The sequence below is a fragment of the Streptopelia decaocto genome (genome assembly GCF_964273445.1).
Source record: "Streptopelia decaocto genome assembly, chromosome: 5".
NCBI classification, from domain to species: Eukaryota; Metazoa; Chordata; class Aves; order Columbiformes; family Columbidae; genus Streptopelia; species Streptopelia decaocto.
Window position 1 is genome coordinate 36130874 of NC_138659.1, and position 21915 is coordinate 36152788.

Genomic DNA, 21915 nt, shown 5'->3' on the forward strand with positions numbered 1-21915 from the left:
CGTAGCGAACACATTTGGCTTTGCAAGTGGCTGCGTGCCAGCGCCGAGCAGAGTCCCCTGGGTCACACACCTTCCAAAACGTGCACCGAGCCCCCACCTGCAGAGAAATGCAGTGCAAAATCCAGGCTGATCTGCTCCTGTAGGTATTTCAGGTGAAGAATAAGGATTGGCATTGGAGTGGATTAGAAAATACATTGTTCCAGGATAAGGGAAAATATTTATGTATGTACTTGGTGACTCTTCTCTGGCCACGCTGTCCAGAGCTGTAGCAAGGTGACATTTGCCTGTCAGCCATCCTGCTTGCTACCTGAACTTTGATTGGCAAGCCCAGGGAGACGTTTGCAGAACAGAGAGCTTTCAAATATGTTTTTAGCTTGGAAGATGGCAGCTGAGTGGGTGCATTTGGTGACAGATGATCCTTGAAAAGTTTAGAAGCAAAAGCTATTAAAACCTAGGAGCTGTGCAGAGAGGAAATATTGTGAGCGTATCAGAGACTGTTCGAAAAGAAGAAACATCTCTGTTTTGTGTGATTCTGGCGCGCTACGTTTTGGGGCAGATAGGGCACCGTCTGCAGATGCTCTTTTTGTTTTGGCTTCGTGCTGACTTGACATCCAGGCACAGCATTGCAGCAGCTGGATCAGAAAAAGGCTTTGGGATGATTGTAGCCAGAGGCTCCCTTAACAAACCTTCGCCCCGTCCTCCCGAAACCCAAGCCAGCCGGTGCATTCCTGCCATTCTTCTCCCTAAAGCTGTTTCTTTCCGTTCGCTGGATCAAGAAGACAAAACAGCTGCTTGGAGAGTCTGAAGCTTTATCAGGAACTTTCAGTGGAAAAGAATGGGATGGGAGGATTTATTTTTACCCTGAGATCTCGGAGTTTACACGGCAGCCAGCACCAGCAAAGCCTGAAGTGTGAACCGTAGGGATGGGATCTGGCAGAGCAGCGAACAGTGGAAAACAGGCAACTGCGGCTACCTTCCTGCAGCAGAATCTGGCTGTCAGGTTGTGAAGCCCTTTGGGCTGCTTTGGCCTCATCCTTAAATCAGGCAAGCCCAGCTTTAGATTGACAGCTGCTGGTTAAAGTCCCAAATCGAAAACTGAGCCATAAAATCTCTCTCTAGACCTCGCGGGTCTTACGGAAACTGCTTCCCATCTGTAAATGAATATTTTCTTTAGATACATCTAGCTAAATTCCCTGCCAGTTTTACTTCCTATAACTTCCAGATCCTTTCTGATATAGGTACTGTTGTCTCAGTCCCAGGCTGGGCATCTCTAATAGAAACCAAGTAATGTGGCTTTGCTGCTTGTCATCGAGAAATTACGCACAAGTTTCCCCCCAGGGCTGTTGTTCTTTGGAAGCCTGGTCAACGTGGCTTAACCGTATCCCCGTCTCCCTCATCCAGAAGTTGGCATCACTTCCTATGGGAGGAAACAAATAGAACTTTAAGCATGTCATCTGAATGCTCTTAAAATATTTTATTTATCATGGATTTCTAGTTTGTAGGCAGCAGGAGCATATCTATGTAACGCTGGTCTTTAAATTGGAAATGTTCAGAAGATAGTTGGTGCTTTTGTTCCTAGAGAGTTATGCAAGATTGAAATGGAGGGAATATAGAGTAAAAAATGCTGTCTGAGCTTAAAGCGCTTTGGCAACCCATGAAAACAAGCAGGGAACCTTGCTTTTGCGCCTGGCACATATGCATCAAAGGGACTGAAAACTGAAACTGAAAACTGAACCCTGAATCAGATTTTGTATAACCTGATTTTTTCACGTGCACCTCCAAAAATGCAGGAGGTATCAAACACGTTGAAGAACCTGCAAAGGCTCGTGCTTATGAACAGAGGTCAGGCTGTTGCAAACAACAGCATTGAGCAGGGAGCAGTTGGAATTCCTCATCTGTGCTCTTTTTCAAATTTTAATTTATTTTATAAAGACCATCTGCAGGTTGAAGGCTGGAAACCTGGACTCAGCCAAGTGTCAGTATGTAACAGTAAGAAACAGCAACACAAAGAGCTCAATCCCATAAACAGGGTCTCTGTCTAGCTGTCTCTCATTTCCAGCTAATGCCCCGATGGGAGGTCTAGACACGCTGCTAACAGCAGATACAAACATGTAGGTACCACCCACATCCAAAAAATGTATCTATGGCTACATCCTACCTCTCTCCTCCCCAAATCAAACTCCCAGAGAGGGAAATGGAGCAGCTGCTTCTGCTGCCCTGAAAACATCCGAGCACAAAACTGTGCCTGTGCCCCAGCGTTTCATGACGCCTGCGCTCTAGCTGGGTTCTGGGGGTTTTTATCCCTGACCCTTCCAGACTGTGCAATGTTATCAGGAAACCCCTAAACCCACTAGTTTCTTTCCCTCAGATCCCTCTTTCTACCTTGGAAGGCAAAACCCAGGAGCCGTGTTGTCACGATGTGCATCACTGTCCCTTCCGTGCCTGGCAAACGCAGGCAAGGCAAAGGCAAACAGAACCGTTTGGCACTGAGGGCTCAGCTGATGCGGCTCATTTATTTTATTTTGTTATTTTTGTGCTGCATAGCCGTGGACTGTATCGCACAGGTAGAACTGGCGTGCAGCGGTTTGTTGGCACACAGAAAATCCTAGTGCATGAGGCACCACGCTTGCACGCTGGGAAAATCCCATTGCGTTTGGCATGGGAGAAAGAAGCTTATGTTTTCGTGTGGGTATTGGGGCTACACAGTCTATTTCCCATATTTTAAGTTAGTTTTTTGGTTTGGTTTTTTTTTTAGTGCTCTAAAACCCATATGCCTCCAGGCTTTTTCAGTGCAGACATACTTGACCGATATCCACATTAAAAACTGGGTTTTTGGAGCCTGGAGCTTGCTGAGGCTGAGCAGGAGCCATGCCAGGCACTGGCTTGTGCTTTCACTCCGAGAAGGCAACAGAAATTGGCTGTTTAAAAAAAACTAAAAAAAAGTAAATGGGAGGTAAAGCGGGCAAGTTCTGTAGGGAAGAAGTAGCACCCTTGGCTGGAGCAGAGGATGGGAAGGGAGGGGAGCAGGGGCCACCCCGAAAGCGGGACGGAAAGCGCAGGTTTGTGCAGGGGCTGCATCCGTTCGGTGGCCTCCGCCTGCAAAAGGCCGGGAGGGGAGGGCTCGGCACAGGCTCTCGGCGGCGGAGCCCTCCCGCAGCCCCGGGGGGAGCCCCCTCCTCCCCGTACCCCCCTCCGGGCGAGCCCGCGGGCTGTGGGCGGTGCGGGGAGTTCATGTGCATCCTCGCCCCTGCCTCCCTCCCCGCCGCCTTCCCTCCTTCCCTCCCCCTCGCCGGGTGCGTGTGTGTGTGTGTCTCCCGCTCCCTCTCCAGCTTTAAGCCTGACGCAGGCGGCTCGAAATCGCCCCTAACAACCCGGCTCCCGGTGCCGGCGGTGGGGGGTCCGGCTGCGGCGGGGCCCCCGGCGGGCAGCGCCGGGCCGGGCTCGGAGCGGGGGGGGTGGAGGAGAAGTTGGCCCAAGTGCGGGGAGACGGCGGGCGGCCCGGGGGGGGAAAGTTGCCGGGAGAGGCGAGGGGCGAGCGAGGCGGCAGGACCATGGGCACTTTGCGGGATTTACAGTACGCGCTGCAGGAGAAGATCGAGGAGCTGCGGCAGCGGGATGCGCTCATCGACGAGCTGGAGCTGGAGTTGGACCAGAAGGACGAACTGATCCAGAAGCTGCAGAACGAGCTGGACAAGTACCGCTCCGTGATCCGGCCCGCCACCCAGCAAGCACAGCAGCAGAGCGCCGGCACCTTGCAGGGCGAGCAGAGGACCAAGCGGCAGGCGATCTCGGCCGAGCCCACCGCTTTTGACATCCAGGATCTCAGCCACGTCACCCTCCCCTTCTACCCCAAGAGCCCACAGTAAGCAGGGGGTTCACCGCGGGGACCCACGGAGCGCTCCGTGCCTCGCCCCTCGCCGCGCTCAGCCCCTCTCGCCCCCTTCTCCCCTCGCTGCTTGCGGGGCAGCCGCTGGACGCCTTTTTCCCTCCATCCCCCGTCCTCGCTGCCGCCGGCCGCCGGGGAGGGACCGGGGATGGGGAGGCGGAGGGCACGGAGCGGAGCCCCGAATCGCGGCCACCCCGGGTGCCGCCCGCCCCCGCACCCTACCGGGTGGGAAAGTTGCGAGCTCCGGGTTTGGGATGTGCGCCAGGAGCGAGCCCCGAGGCGGGGGGAGAGCCGCGCTGCTTTCGGACCCGGCCGCCCCCCAAGCCGCCGGGGGAGGCCACGGCTCGGGCAGGGGCGAGCGGCCGCCGGGGGAGTTTCTGCTGCCGGCGGGTTGAACCGGAGCGTATCGCGGTGTCGGGGACTCAGCCGCGGCGAGGGGGGACAGCAGAAACCCGGGGGTCTCTGTCCCCCCGGGAGGAGCCGCGTCCTGCTGGGAGCCATTCACAGGGCGGGCAGGGAAACTTGTGCGGTGCCCGGGTCTCCGGCAGCCTCCTGGCCGCCCTGCCTGGCCCCCCTTGCCCGGTGGTTGTTTTTTTGGGGAGGGAAGGCAGTGGCAGGGGCTCGTTGCAGTATGTTAAACCGATGGAGGCTGTGCGGGGGGCGGCGGGAAGGGAAAGTTGCGGGGAACCTCGGCTGCCAGCACACCCGGGAGATGCTCTGTCCTGGTTTCACACTTGCCGCAGACGAGGGAAATTACAGCGATTTAATGGAGAAAACGGAGACCTTGCAGGAGAGAAATCACCTTCTCCCCCTCCCCGCTTAATATCTTTTCTTAGCCAATAAATTGCAATGCATTTGGTCCAGCACTCCTTAAGGAGATAAAAAGAGAGATGATCCGCTGCTGAAGTGCCTGGCTTCGTGTGCAAGTGCAGCAGAGGCCGGGCCGGGGTTGCCGGCAACGGGGCTCGACCTCCCCGGTGGACAAACCCGCCTCCCCTTTGCGGCCGACATGTTCGTTGCCGGGTGAAACTGGGGTCGCGGGGATGGCGGGAGCCCCCCCAGCAGCCGGGATTGCTCTTGTCCTGGCTGGGCTGCGGGGTCACCCCGCACTGCTCCTCGGGGCACATGGCGGATGGGCCCTCAGCCTCTCGACGCTCTCGGGAGCGCTTCCCCAGCCCCGCACGGGTGCAGGTTTACCCCCGGGGCGGGGCGATGGCGGGCGGGTGGCACAGGTGCGGCGGGTGAGGTGAAGCACCTGTGAGGGGCGATGCCCAGGTGCTCGCCATTGCCCTGACTGGGGATGCCGGAGAAGCAGTTGCCAGCCCGCCGCCGGGACTCGCGTGTTTCCTCCGGTAAGCTACGAGCTGGGGTCGGGACCGGGACCGGGACCAGGGCCGGGTGGTGCCGCCGGCCCTGCCCGCGCAGCCTCAGCCGTTCCCGCCGCCATGGCGGGGCCCCGCCGTCTCCTGGCAACCGGCTGCCCGGGGAGCGCGGCCGCCATGGGCCCCGGGACCCCCGGCCGTGTGGCGGCTCCCCTGCCCGCTTCCCCCACCCCTTTCCCGCCGCCGTTTCTCCACAGATATTTTGCCCTTTTAAGGCGAACGGCCGCCGCTCTGGATTCGGAAGGGCGGTGGGGAGAAACTGTGGTGGACCAAAAGAAAAACAAACCCCACAACACCCCCAAAAGTGGAGTGGGTTCTGTCCGGTGGAAGGGTGGGCTGCCACATGTGTCTGCTAAATGTGTGAGGAGGATAAGGTGGCCCATTAGTTTCCTCAGTTATAACTATAGGACAGCATGTTGTGTCCAAAAACGTTTATTTTTCTGTCAGGGACACGTAAGCGTTTGTCCCTTGGTGCCTTCGAAGTGTGACCGGAGCCCCACAGGGCTTGAGGAAATACTCTGGGTTTCAGCAGAACTAAGCCTGGAGGTTCTGCTGTGTAGAGTGAAACACGTAGCGAGCCTGTTGAACCCTTGAATTAGCATTTTCCAGCTTGAATTTTAATTGCTTGTTGTGTATACGATTTGGCGTAGTCTCATGTGGAGCACACATGACGCCGCCCTGGGGGAAAATTTAATTGTATTTCTATGGTCAATACTCTAATAGTATTTACAGTATTTAAGTCAACTTGTAGCTTCAGACCATAATCACTGAGGTGGTAAAGATACTCTCTCACAGCCTCAGGAGCACACGTTGCTCTAGGAAGCGTTCGCTCTTCTGCCTGAGCTGTCATGTCACAGTGATGAGGAGCCCTCCAAACCTCGTGCCCAAGGATGGACACCAGCTGAGGTGACACAACATCACAGGATCACAGAGTGTCAGGGGTTGGAAGGGCCCTGGAAAGCTCATCCAGTGCAATCCCCCCATGGAGCAGGAACACCCAGATGAGGTTACACAGGAAGGTGTCCAGGCGGGTTGGAATGTCTGCAGAGAAGGAGACTCCACAACCTCCCTGGGCAGCCTGGGCCAGGCTCTGCCACCCTCACTGGGAACAAGTTTCTTCTCAAATTTAAGAGAAACCTCTTGTGTTCCAGTTTGAACCCATTACCCCTTGTCCTATCACTGGTTGTCACTGAGATGAGCCTGGCTCCATCCTCCTGACACTCACCCTTTATATATCTGTAAACATGAATGAGGTCACCCCTCAGTCTCCTCCAAACTAAAGAGCCCCAGCTCCCTCAGCCTTTCCTCACACGGGAGACGCTCCACTCCCTTCAGCATCTTGGTGGCTGTGCTGGACTCTCTCCAGCAGTTCCCTGTCCTGCTGGAACTGAGGGGCCACAACTGGACACAATATTCCAGATGTGGTCTCCCCAGGGCAGAATAGAGGGGCAGGAGAACCTCTCTGACCTACTGACCACCCCCTTCTAATCCACCCCACGTACCATTGACCTTCCTGGCCACAAGGGCCCAGTGCTGGCTCATGGTCACCCTGCTGTCCCCAGGACCCCAAGGTCCCTTTCCCCTACGCTGCTCTCTAATAGGTCATTCTCCAACTTATACTGGAACCTGGGGTTGTTCCTACCCAGAACATTTTCTGGAGATAGACGGTCATCTTGGGTGCTTGCCTAAATCTGTAATGGCACTGATGAGCACTTTTAATTTGAGCATCCCCATGGAAAGGAGGACACGGTCACCTAAATAAAGGAAAACAGGAGCAGTGTATTCTGCTTACTTGCAGTTCTTGTTATTAAAATACAATCCAGGTGACCTGTTAGTGGTGGAGGTACCTGGGAGGCTGAGGAAGCACAACTGCTTTAGTTTCTTCAGGATCATTAATACCTAAATTTTGCTTTTTCTTATGCTTTTCTACATGCTTACTCAGTGCTTGTGGGTGGTCCTTGTCTCAGTTTAACAAGTGTGACACAATCTCGATGACCTTTTGATATTAAAGATAACTGTGGTGGTACTGGGGGGTTAAGGTGGAGAGGACCTGGAAGCACAACAGGAACTACCGAAATATGGAAAGAAGGGTTGGCTTTTTTGCCCCGTTCATGCCAAACCTCAGTGACTCTTGAGGTAATGGAAACCAGCCTTTGGTTTTGGCAAGCCACCAAAGTATAGCCTGGGTTTCAGCTTCATACAGGAGTAGGAGCACCAAGAGGACCCAGTGGCCAAGTGCCTATGGAAGCTGCTGTGATTCCACATAGAAGATTCTGGGTTATAAACCGGTTAGACTCTGAATGGCTTTTAAGTGTGAAAGTAAATTTAATTGCCTTGTATGGAGAAATAAGATTAAATTTCCTGCAAGATCTTACTTTGCACGCAATCCCACCATTAAGATCCATAATTTAAAAAAAAAATATCTGTTTCAGAGCATTAAGAGTTTTAGTTGCTGTTGCAGGGTTGGACTTATTTTGCCTCTAAGCTTTTTTTGTTTTAACGTGAAATGGGACTTTGTGAGTTCGCATGAGGAGTTTATAGCTAAAGCCTGTGGAGGGACACATCCTGCCGTTTTCTTCCAAGTTACGAGACCAGTGAGAGAAGTCAGGCATTGGCATCTTTATCAGTCTTCACATTCAAGTAACTAGAAGGCAGTTGTCTAAAATAAGTGGCTTTTTCTTTCCCCTCCCAAAGGAAAGAAGTGACTGGAGTTAAGTGGGCACGGGCCGTGGAGAAAGCTGGATGGTTTTCCATGGCAGAAAAATGCAGCGAAAAATCCCTATCTCCTCTTCATCTTCTAGAATCTGTTTGTTTTTCCGCACCTCTGACCTCTTGCAGGATATATCCTGGCTGCTAACAGCCTGTCGGCATGAAAAGAATACTGCCAGACCAAGTTTGTACCAGCTGGTAACTCCAATTAAGATTTTACAGAGCTGCAGACCAAAGCATGGCTTTTTGCAGAACAAAGAATAGCTTTTTTTAACCAGGAAGCTGTAACTCTCATCTTTTTGCTTTCGGTATTTTGTACTTGCTGTGGGAAAATACCTAAGACTTTCATTTCAAAAGGCCGTTTTGTTTGGTGATTGGCAACAGCTGTATGCTTTTTTTGGAGGGCTGTGTAATCAGCATATTTTGTTTTCCAGAAGGGAAAAGAAAATGTAGAAGCAGAATGTAAGACAAAGTAGAGAGCTGGGGAGGGGGAAGAAATGTATAGGGCCCCATCTTATCAGAGGTGATGTGTGTCCCGTTGTTAACTGAGATAACGGCAAAATGCTGTGTCATTTATAGAAAATGTTGAGTAAGATGAAAAATGACTTGTTTTTGTGAGTTAACAGACTTAGGAATGCTTTGAATGTAAAGTTGGGGAATCTGCCAAAATACCAGAGATTTGTATTTTGGGGGAGGAGCAGCCTGTGAGTGGTATTTAAGAGTTCTGGTTTAAAAAAAAATAGAATACTTGGTTGCATAGCCTTAGGGAAAGTACAACATACATAGAAGAGATTTAACAAAATCCCTTCAACGGCCAAATTGGCTCTTTGAAAGCAAATATGTATGTTTTCTGTGGACTAGAGGCATATTTTTAAGCAATCACAATAGTACTAAAACCCCCAGAAATATTTGAAAAGCACTTCATACTTGGAGTGTTTGCATGAAATTATGTGCTGGTGTTTATAAATGTTACATATGTTGCTGTACCCAGGAGCCATTCATTAATTAAAACTCTCAATCTATAGCGCTGAACAACCAAGACAGCCCAAACCTCAACCTCTTTTCTTAACCCTCATGCTTTCCTCTTTCTAAAATAATTTGGAGTGTGGTTCTAACAGAATTTAACCCCTAGAAACTGATGGCTGAGGGGCCTGTGATGGGGAATGGAGACGTCTTCCCGCCAGGATTGCATTGGTGTCAGACAGGAGCTGTGACAGCAGACTAGGGATGGTGGCCTCTGGAGTCCCCTTACTTTCTGGTTTTGGTGTCACGCTGCAGAAAATGTCATTTAGGCTGGATATTAGAAAGCAATTCTGTGCAGAGAGAGTGGTCAGGCATTGGAATGGCTGCCCAGGGAGGTGCTGGACTCACCGGCCCTGGAGGTTTTTAAACTGACATTGGACATGGCACTTAGTGCCATGATCTAGTCAATGGGCTGGAGTTGGACCAAGGGTTGGACTTGATGATCTCTGAGGTCTTTTCCAACCCGGTCGATTCTGTGATATCAAAAGCTGTCAGCAGCAGTGGATCTAGGGGTGCCACCTTAAGTTTGTGTTTTGCTATTGAGATGTAATTCAGTATGATGCGTCCAGCGACCAACTGAAATGCGTTTATTGTTTGTTTAAGTGTAATTAGCTTTTATGTGCTATGTGATATAACAGTGAAATCCATCTGAATGCAGTTTCACTTTGTTCTGAAGAAGAATTTATGTGCCTGGAAAGATCTGCTAATTCTTGATTAAATCGTAGAATGTCCTGAGTTGGGAGAGACCCGCGAGGATCATGGAGTCCAACTCCTGTCCCTGCCCAGGACACCCCACAGTTCACACCGTGTGTCTGAGGACGTTGTCTCTTCTTGAACACTGTCAGGCTGGGGCCGTGACGCCTCCCTGGGGAGCCTGTTCAGTGTCCAGCACCTCTGGGTGAAGAACCTTTTCCTCATGTCCAACCTGAGCCTCCCCAGCACATCGTCCTGCTGTTCTCTCTGCAGCGTTTGTGGGTTTTTTGGTATGCAGGATTTAGGGGGTTAGGAGTCTTCTGCTACATGTTGAGTGGCGATGGGGCAGCGTCTCTCCACAGGTAGGATGTCTGCGAGAGATGATGACGTGCCCACCGATATGAGATGTGGCCAAGAGCATTGTGGTGGGGAATGACCTCCCTTAGGCCTGTGCTGACCAGCTTCCCACTTGTCTTGGCGGCTGACAAGAGGTCAGATTGACTTTTCTCCTGCCACGGTGCAGCTCAAACCCTATCGTGGCGTTGGTGTTCGGCTTCAGCTGGTTGATTTGTGCAGACAAGCTCCTTGATGCTCTGGAGGACAACGTGCTTCTGTAGCAAGTGCTGCTGGACCTGGGTACATGGGACTTGTACCCACTCAGCAGCCGAATCCTAAACTCATCTCTACGCTGGCCAAGGCAACTTGGCAGAGTTGCTTTGTGAACCGACTCTTCACTCCCCAAACACCCAACTTGCTCCGCTTCTGTTCACGTAGCCAGGCTGAAGGCAGAACCTCCTCGCGCTTCAGAGGGATGAGTTGTTATCGTGAGGGATGCTATGCTTCCTGTCAGAAGTTTTAACGCGCGACGTGTCAAGGATAGCGGCGGATGCGAGGCAGTCGGATGTTATTTTCCGCTGTTTTGACAGGCCTGGCTTGGCGGTGGTGGTGCTGGGGCTTTCCTCTCTGCCAGAGACGCGCGTGTGACTCACACCCGGTGCCTCTGCTGCTTCGCGCCTCGTGGAGCAGCAAGCGTGAGGTTGCTGATGGTTTGGCTCTCCGTAATTCAGCTTTCTGAGGCTTTATTTACTAACGGCAGTAAGGAATAACTGCGATGCATTTAGTTACTATGCAGAGGACAAAGATTTTTCTCTATTGACAAGTAGTGTTCTGGGTCATGTGTGAAGTACGCTTCTTTAGTTGGGTAATGTGTGTGCTGAATGTAAACTCTAAGGACTTGAGGTGTTTCATTCAAAGGAAGGTAAAAAATGACTCACTGGACAAAGCCACATATTTGTTTTGTCATTTTCTGTCTGATTCTTGCTTTGACGAATGACGGCAAGATTAAATGCCGCTGCAATGTCAATTATTTTTAGTTCTGCTAAGTAGCAATAAGCGACACATACTTATCTGAATTTGTGCTGCTTTTGGATATTAATTTTAGCAATGTAGTATGAATACGCTACATTTTAAAGCAAAGTAGTTCTGTTCAGAAACTGTATTGAAATCTTTATAGTGGTTGTATGCAAAAGTACTCAAGTACAGTAGTTTTAAGCAAGCAAATAGCACTTAAGTGCAGGCAGTCATTAACATGGAAACTATTTTTTAAAAATTGCAATACATCTCCTTCAATTCATTTTCTACAGAATTAACCTTTTTCCTTTTAGCTGTATTACTGGGTGAATGCTGTAGGTGGATCGTTGTCAAGTCCATCAACAGAAAATGAGGTCCCAGGCCATGGACACAAATGCCTTCTCTCCAGGGTGGCTGTGAAAGTTGTCCCGAGCTTTAGCATCCCATGTGCCTAAACACAATGTGCATCTTATGTGCTTGAAATGCATCAATCCCCACTGGCCTCCCGGATCAGCACGCTGATATTTAGCAAAAACGTATGTCGTAGCACAAAATACAGAGTAGTCATCTGTTTGCAGTGACCTGCACTGCAGACGCGCTGGGAAGGTGAGCGCACTCTGTGCCTTCGCTAAACACCGTCTCACTGAGCACCAGAAGCGAAATCACGAGTCAAGAGGAAAAAAATGCTCCTTTAGAGAGCTGAAAAGGACACAGTGGCTGGATATGTACCTGTTTTTTCGGTTATCCTGCTTGGGATGGGTGCTGCGGTTTCAGAAGGTGTTGGATGTGAACCTTCTCTTAAGGTGAGGGGTTCTGGGAGGTTGTGCTTTTTGAATGGGAGATGGTGGTGGTTTAAATGCCACTTACTGTCATATCGAAAGTCCTTACTGCCTGCCTTGCTCGTAGTGCTTTTCTCTTGGCTTTTCGTGGTGCCAAAATACTTGCATTTGTAGCATGCTCAAGGCGAAATATTTGTAGAAGTGTTTTTCATCTGCCGTTTTGCCATTTCTAGGGGTGCATGCAGGCAGAGAAGTCCCTGACATTCCTGTTTTGTGTAGCCTGTGTTCTGTAAGGGCTGATGGAACAGGAAAAAAACAAGAGTCTTTGCTACATTGGAGCCTACAACAGCACAAATAATTCCTCTCTCCTTCTCTCAACATCTGCAGAAAGTGGTTTGCTTGCAAGTGTGCACATTGCTTGGATGTGTACTGCATATACTGACATCCCAAACAATTGAAATTGTATTAGGGTCTTTTAGAAACAGTAGAGAAGCACCTACCTGGAAGGGTTTGTGTCACGGAGACAGCTACAGCGTACTTGTGAACCAGCGAGCACAGGACTTGCATTTTGCGATGTTCATGCAGTCACTGGTTTCCTTGGAAACTACAGCCGGAGCATGTATAGCCAAACTTGAACACTGGTGCCTGCTTTCAAAGTAGAAAATGGGCTCCCAGACTTGAAAATTGCAAAGTAGAGTTGGGATATTTGGCCTGTACTTGGTGGTTGTTTGTTAGGAGTGATCTTGAAGTAGGATATCACGGAAAAAGAAAAAGCCCCTCATTATACTGCAAGACCTTTCCTGCCCGGAGATGTGTTTGTTTCTCCAAAATTCCTTTTTTTATGATTTGGTTTGTGAGCATATTTGTTGGAGGTGTTTCCTGTTAGACACACAAAGTGTGTCAGGAAAGCTGTGGACCAGCTCTGCGACGTGGGCTTGAAGCGGATTTGAAAACTGCTCAGCCAGGCCAGCTCATTTAGTTCACTTCTTTAATATTCTGTGAGCTGGTGATCATGGGGGATCTGAACAAATAGGAGAAATCATCATGTAGCTGTCTGGGCTGGCTGAAAATGAAACTGTAGTCCTGTAAATATTGTCATGCTTTGTGTTAAATGTGATATTCTAGGTGCAAGAGAAACATGTATAATGACAATTGAATGTGTGCACATACATACTTATCCACGTGTATGAGTGTAGCGCTTTAACATCAATATACAAGATGGACTTTTATCAGGATAGAAAACAATCAAGCCCTGATATCGGTGGTGTATATGGGATTTTTCCAGTTTCAGCTGGGCTCTGGGAATGTCAAAATGCTGTTGGTTTCTGAGGCTTAGCAGCCACAGAGTATCATTGAGATTCAGGAGCAAGAGAGTAAATAACTGGTGAAGTGGATGTGATGAAAATCTAAAGCCGTGGCTCCCTGCCCCCAGCGTAAGCGGGTCCCTGGAATCTGTCACTGCTTGTTACTATTTAAACTGCTTATTCGATGTCATTCGTGTGCAAAGATCCACCGGGTGAGGGAAATTCATTAGTGCTCTTGTAGTCCAGAGGCTAAATGAGGAAAATAACTTTCTTGATGGGTAACATTTCTGATGACTAGGAGAACTCAATTGCAGCCTGAGTTAGGCCATAGCACATCAAGGCAATAGCCAGACATTTAACGAAGGTGTAGATAAACCAGATAAACCGAATGTGATGCAAACAGTGCCGTTCACCTATAGGTTTATGCTTCCTGGAAACAACAGGGATCTTATAGCTACAGAGATTCCGGCCAACAGCAAAATGAGAGTCTGGGTTCTCCCTGTTCTTCAATGGATCTCTTAATTTTCACCAGGCGGCTGTCAATCAAAGTCCTGACCTTCAGTTGCTGTTTTGCTCCTGCAGCTGAGGAAGAAGAAGTTCTTGGCAACAGCCAGAACGTTCCTCTGTTTCTCGTCTTCTGTTAGACCCATTCTGTTCCTTTACTTCTCTCCAGGGCCGCAGCTCGCCTGATCTTCCAGCTTGAATACTCCTTTTTTACTTAACAAAGCAGAAAGTTCAAAGGTTCACGGCTTGCAGAAATCATAGAATCATTTTGGTTGGAAAAGACCCTTAAGGTCATCGAGTCCAACCATAACCAAGCACTAAACCATTTCTATGAGAACCTCATCTATATATCTTTTAAACATCTCCAGAAGTTATGCCAAGCAAACTTAATTGTGCTAAGTGAATTCTATATAAGCAGTTTCTAAACAAGTTCTCTGAGAAGCAGTATAGCTTCGGTAAGGCAGTCTATTCCCTAACAAAAAGCCTCGCCACCCTCTTTTACCTTCTCTTAGAAACATAGAACAGTTTGGGTTGAAGGGCCCTTCCCATCTCCCCCAGTGCCCCCCCTGCCATGAGCAGGGACATCTTCAGCAGCTCTGGTTGCTCAGAGCCCCGTCCAGCCTGGCCTGGGATGTCTCCAGGGATGGTTCATCCACCACGTCTCTGGCCAACCTGGACCAGGCTCTCACCACCCTCAGGGCAACAATTTCTTCCTCATGTCCAGCCTGAATCTCCCTCCTTTAGTTTAAAACCATCACCCCTTGTCCTATCACAACAGGCCCTGCTCAAAAGTCTGACCGCATCTTTCTTATGGGCCCCTTTTAAGTCCAGAAAGGACACAATCAGGTCTCCCCGGAGCTTCTCTTCTCCAGGTTGGACACCCCAGCTCTCTCAGTACTTCCCATGGTCTATTGTTCCTGCTCTTCTTTCTTCTGCCCAACATTTCTCTCTCTTCCTATGGATGCTTGCCCTTTTCTTCCCTCTCAGCCCCAAAGCTCTTCATTCTACAAAGCTGTCCCATCTGATAGGGTCCAGCCTTTACATCTCTCTAAAAAAACCTGCCTTATTTCCTCTGTACGTCAGGAGGCAGAGAGCCTTCAGTGGCTCTAGCACAAGGTAGCGAGGGAGGCTTGATTTTCCTGACAATCCAGCTTTTCCAGCGTGCCAGTTTGTACAAAATCAGCCAACTCGTGACTGATCAGATGTGACGTCCCGTGGGCCTCATGTTACGGGCAAACAGCAATTCTGCCACGTCGGCCGCCTGCACCTCGCTCGGCTCAGCCGAAAGACAGATGATGCGCATCCCCTGCCCTGAAGAACCAGCACCAAAAAGGCCACAAAGCAGGAGAGCGGCTGGTGTCGGGGCGTTTAGCGGTAAATGGCTTTGAGTTGTATTGACAAAACATCACGGTGCACACCGTGCGATGGCTGAATGTCATCCCGCAGTCGGTCGATGCGTCTTTGTGCGCTGCTTGATGAAGTGCTGCTCCAGCTCTGGGAGGCTGCGTTTTAGCATTTATCATGACTTGTCCTTATTACAGCCCTGCCTATGGACCAAAGAACAGCAAACCTTGCGCTGGTGGGGAGCGTACAGACAAAAAAGAGGGCTGATCACAGAAATGTGCATGTATATGTTCAGCCATAACTTGTGTCTAAGTGCTGGAATGGCACTATTTATCCAAACTTGCTAGGTATTTAAAAACTCGTTGAATTTATATAAATAGATATGTTTGTTTTGTTTTTCTTCTTACACATTTTTGCACATTTAAATGCTGTTAATTGCACGAGGGGGAGAACACATCTCCTGCTCATCAAATACTTGATTGCTCTCTGCTTTCCCAGGAGCAGCCTGGATCCGTGAGGCACATGAGAGAAATAAAGCGTGAAGCAGCGATGGCTTTTCTCTATTAGTACTATATCCAAATGCAGACGTACTCAGATACCATGATAACGAGTATGTTGAGAGAGCTTAAGTAAGGCAGATACACTTTTTCCCCGAAAATAAGCCCTGCCCCATAAATAAGCCCCAGCATGATTTTTCAGGATTTTTGAGGATGCTCGAAATATAAGCCAGTATACTCCAAAAATAAGCTCTAGTTGCAGTTCATAAAAAAAGTCAATTTAAATAGCTCTACATGTAAAAAAGTAATAAGTTTTGGAGCAAAAATTAAAATAAGACCCCGTCTTATTTTCAGGGAAACAAGGTACTATGGTTTTACTGGCCGTTACCTTGGTTCAGGAAAGGAAGATGCAGCCTCTGGCTCGCCGCTTGGACTTAGACTCCTTGCTGCGGGAAGATAATTGAAGTTTTAGGATGCTTCTGCTTGCAGAAGGGACACAGGTGGTGCAAGTCTCTCTTCTTTTGCTGCCTCTTAACTGACTGTGACAGGGTATCTTGGAGCCGCGCTCGCCTGGGCAGGCACAGCTCACGTGGCTTATTTTTTGGCAGCGGCGCAGCGCTGCGTCGCAGGGTGGATTTTGTCTTGCAGCCCAGCAGTCTTTCATTAGAGGAGTCCCAAGGGAATGCTAACTACCCATCTTATTTCCCTCCGTTCATTTGCTAGATTTATTAATGCGTCTGCAGGAGGACACGCACCGTCAAGGAGTGTTTTCTGCCGGCATGGCGAGCCCAAGCGCCCAAGCCTGTAATTGCGAACGTGGCTATTTGGTGTGTGCCACCACCATTCATTAGGGATAAGGTGCTGGGGAAAATGACTTCTGGCTCTGTCTGGTGGAGGAGCTGACGTGTGGAAAGCAGCTGCTCTGCCGTTTACTTTGCAAGTGGTGTTATTTCCCCATCAACCATCCTGGCAGGTACTTCTAGAGCTTGTGTTGGCCCTGACTAGGAACAAATGGTCGCTTCCCTCTTCAATCCCCAACTTTTTCTTCTTTCGGACCTTGTACAAAGATGACTGTCACTGTTATTTAGGTGGGCAAAGCAAGTCCAAAAGGGCCGTGCACTGATTTTGTGCCACTACTCTTGCCCAGACACAACAGGTGTTTGCTTTTTTAAAAAATTTATTATTTAATAAGAAAGCCAAGAAGAGCTCAAATAGGAAACTAGCCTGATATTTAGAGCATCACTTCAGATCTATAAACGCGGGTTAAGGCATTATCCCAGCATTTGCAGGTACAAATGGAAAAGCTTCCCTGGAGAGTGAGGCTGCCCCATCAGCGGAACAAGGACACACACACAGGAGACCTGCCTGAAATTGGGCAGAGCCAGGGACGTGAGTCCATATCACCCAAATTTCACCTCCAGAGCACGGTGGCTCTTTTCTCTTTCCTTCTTTCGATGGGAAATTCCATCCGTAAGCTGTAGAGGACTCTTTTCAATTGCAGGTTTAATCAAAATGAACCTGGTTCCACTTGTTTTTTCTAACTTTTTCTACCACAAAAGACTCTTGGTGTGGTCTGCGATGAACAAATATTAGAAACGTTATTTGATTAAGCTTACTGGATTTAGTGGCCACAAAAACTTCGGCAGCAGGGCTAGTACTGAAGAAGGTTACTGTTTAAATACAGCCAAACAATATTCCAGAACATTGTGGCAGAGTTGTTAAATTGATGCAAAAATCTATGAATACGTAGCAAACCAAATGTAAAGCTTCATGAACTTGGACCCTGTTTGCGCAGTGTAGGACCTGGAAGTGTAAGTTCAGACAACGCTGAAGTAAAGCAGATGCCTTAAGGATGGTCAAGACAACTATGTAAAGTGTGGATGCTTGTGTAACGTAGGATCTTCACAGGTATTTGAAGCTTTAATATAAGCTGGAGGAGCATTATGAGGCTCATATGTTAGTTCCTGTATAGTGGGCTATTGCTCTTGCATAGTTGGAAGCCTTCAGCTGCGTGAGATCTTCTGATTTCGTTGGTCAGCAGCTGAAATATTTTTTGACTTTGTTGATACTGAAGAAATGATATATCACGGGGAGATAATATTTCACGCTTTTTCCAAGCTTCTTAATGGAATTTTTATCAATTCCCTTGAAGAAATGATGCACAAAGAAGCTAACTTGACGTCAGGTTGTTGACTCCATAGCTCCTTCAGAGCTGCCTTGGCTCTCCGTTTGACTTCCCGGCCGAGAGGTGAGAGGGGCCATCAGACCCTAAATCCCCGGTGTCTGACATTGAAGCACGAAGATCACCAAGAAACAGGGGACCGGGAGCGTGGGGACATCACCCATCGGTGCTTCCCATCCATCGAAGCAGCGCTGCGCCGTGCAGGTTTTCTTCCTTCCACCCACATCACCTGTTTGTTTTAAACCTTTTTCCTGCTCTGCGTGGTTTTCGGAAGGCCGAACAGCCTGGGTTTTTATCTGCTTGTGTTGACGGTCCTGAGATTGCTCGGACAGAGCTGTTCGGTGCCTTGGTACCATTTTCCCTGGATTGCTTTGCGGACTCAAGTGCAGTTTGTACATGGAGAATAAAAGACAACTGCCTCAGCAAATCAGCGCAAAAGCATTGGAGGCAAATTGTAGAATATGTTTTCTTTTGAGTAAAAAGGTATCATTTTGTTGCCCATGGCCTAAGCTTTTTAAAAAGTATCTGTTGTGCAGGGAGGGATTCTGAGAGGTTAAATCAATTGTCTACTTGTGCACTTATCTAAAGAGGTAAATCAGATGCTGCATTGACACAGATCTGGCTCTATGATAAAACTTCAGCAGGCAAGATTTGATTTAAGTGATTATGAAGAAAAATAATCATTCTGCTTAGCCCTAATCCTAATGCATGGTAATTTTCATCACAAAAAACCCCTTTTCCTCAAAACGCTATAGGTGTCCGGGTATGCAATCCTATCCCATCAAAAAGGAGAAACAAAAGGTAAAAATACTCCGGAGGGTTGTAATGCTTTTTACAAAAGAGTCTCCAAATGTTAAGACTTGTTTCGATTTGCTCTCCGAAAAGGCTTTCCTGGGAAGCAGCCTCCCTTCTGAATGCAGTAGGTTGAAACCTCTTTTGCTGGCGGCTGCGGCGCGTTGAACGAAATAACTAATCAACCTGTGGCCGATGTGGAGCAGCAGCTTCCCGACATGTCCGCTTGGATTATTCCCGGCTTCCTTCACAGCGGAGCGGAGGGCGAGAACTTGGCCGTGCCGCTGGGGCTTCGGCTGAACACTTCATTTGTATACGTGCCCGAGACTCGGGTGAGTGGTCACGGTCACTTAACGGCCGAGATTTGTTCTGGGGAACAAAAGCCAATTCCCCATCAGAGAATGTAATAAAATGGTGATGCTACAGCTGGTTCCTCACAGCCTCTAAATATAGACAAAATAGCATGTAGGAGAGAAAAAAATGTTTGCTGAGTTAACTGGGCTATATTTAGGTGCCAAATAAACAGATTTCTGCTTTTGACCCTCCCCCTCACACCCTCAAAATCGCTTTTTATACTGTCTGCAAATGTCTTGGCTGCTCGTGGCTTCTGTTCTTTGCAAAAAGAGTCATTCTAAGCGGTAGGGAAAGGACATCTGTCACAGCTGAAAACTTGGTCTCTCTCCTCAGCCCTTCGTTAGTGCTACATCCAGAGACTGTTTTATGTACAAAAGCGTTAGTGCTTTAAAAAAACCCCAAACCCCCCAAAACCCTTCTCCGTGACCCAAGCCTTATTGATCCATATAAGAAGTATGAGCTAAAAAAAAGGCGTTTTTCCTTATATGGTGCCTTTTACATCACATTTTTATCTTGTGGCAGGCTGTTTTCCTGGCATTCCTGCTGGTACTCATTGTACGGTCAGCCCTTTATTCATGGATGCATAAATTTAATTGTTTTTAAAGGAAGCAAGGAGTGTGGTCGTCTTGCCAGAACAGATTAGGAGAGGGAGTCTGCGGATCCACAACAATCCTCTTCTGTGCTGGACAAGAAGCATTTCATCTGCCCATGTAAAGTGCTTTTTGCAACCTCAAGGGCGGCCAGAGTGCAGGATGAAGTCAATTTAGTCCTTTATTTTTCCCTTTTCAGACACACTTGTGCTGTTCATATGGTTTTGCCTCCTAATTTACAAGAATTTGGGCATCTTGGGGCCCCGAAGAGAGAGGATTGTGGCCAGCACAAGCTTTGGTCCGTCCCCGTCGGTGCAGGCTGTGATCTATCTGGCTTTCAATGCTGATTAACCAGCATTTGTCTCAATTTTTGTATCCCAGAGAATATGTTAACTGTAATTCTTTTGTAAGCATGAGCACTTGGTGATTAGAAATTAGGTTCCATTCCTAATTAAGCAGCAAACTGCAAGACATGATCTTCAACAAAACCAAGACACTTAGAATTCCAGTGCTCGCATCTAAGGGACATTGATTTTTCAAAGGCAGAGACGCTTTCCCCAACTTTCACCTAGATAACAGAATTTAATACATGTATAGGTTAATGGCAGATTTATTTAAGGTTTTCTTTTCCTATTAACCTGAGAGTAGATTGCGCAACAATCTTTAAAATTGGGTTTATGTCTATTAGAGAAATGCCAAGAGTCTGAAGAGCTGACTGTTTTGAACAGTTGAAACTCGGACTAGAAACTTTCTGTGTGTTTAATGTTTCAAAAGCTCCGTGAGGCCCAGCTTGATTCTTGGGAGCTCTAGCTGGTCACTTGAGGTTTCTTACCTTCCAGCTGGGTGTGCTGGGCATTGTTGTCCAAGAAAATGAAATTACAGCACCTATAAGTTGTAATGCTCCCTGGCACTTCTTTGCTCTCCGTGATCTCTCTGGTCTCTACGGACTAATCTGAGAAATATGACAACTGTAAAACTGCAACTTGGGGAGGCCTCTTGTTCTTCAGTGTGGGCTCGATCAAAGGTCTGTCATCAGGAGTTTAATTTCCTAACCAGGTTCAGTTGAGGAATTTCATACGTATTGTGGTTTCAACGCCAGTCACTGTGTTTAGCTGTGATTGAGGGTGGTTTAGATGGGATTTCCATGTTTGCTTGTTCATCTTTCGCCTTCCTCAGAGTCCTGGATGGGCTTTTGCGGTGCCACCATCTCTATAGGTACCATTAGCTGTGTCATTTAAGCGGTCAGCATTTCACTGTGGTACAGTCATTAGTATGATCGTGGAACCTGTTTGGTTTGAAATTATTGTGCACTGGATCCAGATTAAAAAATGTCTGTCTGGTTCCAACACAGCAAAGGAAGATCTGAGCATTGTCAGCTTCCTGTTGTTGAATTCTTGTCTGACTTCCTCAATAACTGGTGTGAAAGGATCCATCGTTGGAGCATCATTCCAATTTGGGAGGATGGCAGATTTTGAAAGCAATGATTTAGTCCTGAGGACCCAGGTGTCGAGGGTTTTGATTGCAGGGTGACAATAAAACCCTGGCAGATGTATTGTTAACCCCCTCTCCCCCCTTCCCACTCAGGACAGGCTATCGGGAGGGAAAGAAGGACAGAGAGAAGAGAGCTGGAAAAATGAAAAATGTTTTACTAATGCTACTAATAAGAATAGAGAAAATAATACAAAATATACAAAACCAATCCTGAAAGTCCCAGCGACTGCAGAGCCGGCACCCGAAGTCCTGGACTGGACTCTGCAGCCAACCGGAGCTGGATTCAGTCTGTCACTGGCCTCAGTTCTCAGGGACGACTTGCAAGATCCTCTCCTAATGTCGGCCATGAGGAAAAGGGTTGAGATCCTCGTGCTCTCCCACTTTTATATGAAGTATTCACATGAATGGGATGTTATACACAGTTGGTTAGTTTCTTGGTCACCTGTTTCTCGTTGCCCCTCTGGCGAGATGTCCATCCATGCTTATCAATAACCTCGCATTCCATTGCTGTGTTCACCAAAACATGTATCTGGTTCTCCAGGAAAATGCAGCTGATATGAAGCTTTAGCTGACAGGCAAATTCACTAAAAGAGAAACTTGTTTTTTAACAAAACCAGGACACCAGGTTAAGCATGTTAAACCCCGTTTAAACCCTTTCTCACCCCCAATTCCCTGTGCTGTTCTTGGCAGTTTATTTCCTTGCCCACAAGATAATGCAAAGCCTGACAGCCGAGCAGGATTTATAGCAGTGGCTTATCCAAACAACCTGTAAAAATGTTACAGTGTTTAAAAAAATAACAGTTGTTATAATTCAAGCGAAGAACAAATAAACACTTGTATTCCTGTTCTTCTCAGTATACACAGAATTACGTCCATGCCTTAAATTGGAAGGGGAAAGACATTATTCTGAGAAATTATTTTTCTGTCTCTCTGAGAGAGGCTGTCTAAATAAGATATTCTATTTTAATAATACAAAGATGTTAGGGCTCCACAGACTGCATACAATTTACTTGACCTTTATAAATAGAACAGCAT

At 48.1% G+C, this 21915-nt stretch overlaps 1 protein-coding gene across 3 annotated transcripts in view; it reads left to right on the plus strand.

The window, feature by feature from the left end:
- Positions 1–21915, plus strand: part of PRKG1 (protein kinase cGMP-dependent 1) — a 468886-nt gene that overhangs the window by 51249 nt on the left and 395722 nt on the right. The window contains exon 1 of one of the 3 annotated variants that reach the window (XM_082054420.1): positions 3538–3862. The exons of the other annotated variants lie outside the window; for them this stretch is intronic. Coding sequence (XP_081910546.1) covers positions 3552–3862 — 311 coding nt within the window. The 5' untranslated portion in view covers positions 3538–3551. Of the gene's footprint in view, positions 1–3537; positions 3863–21915 lie in introns of those variants that run through there. 3 annotated transcript variants of the gene reach the window in all.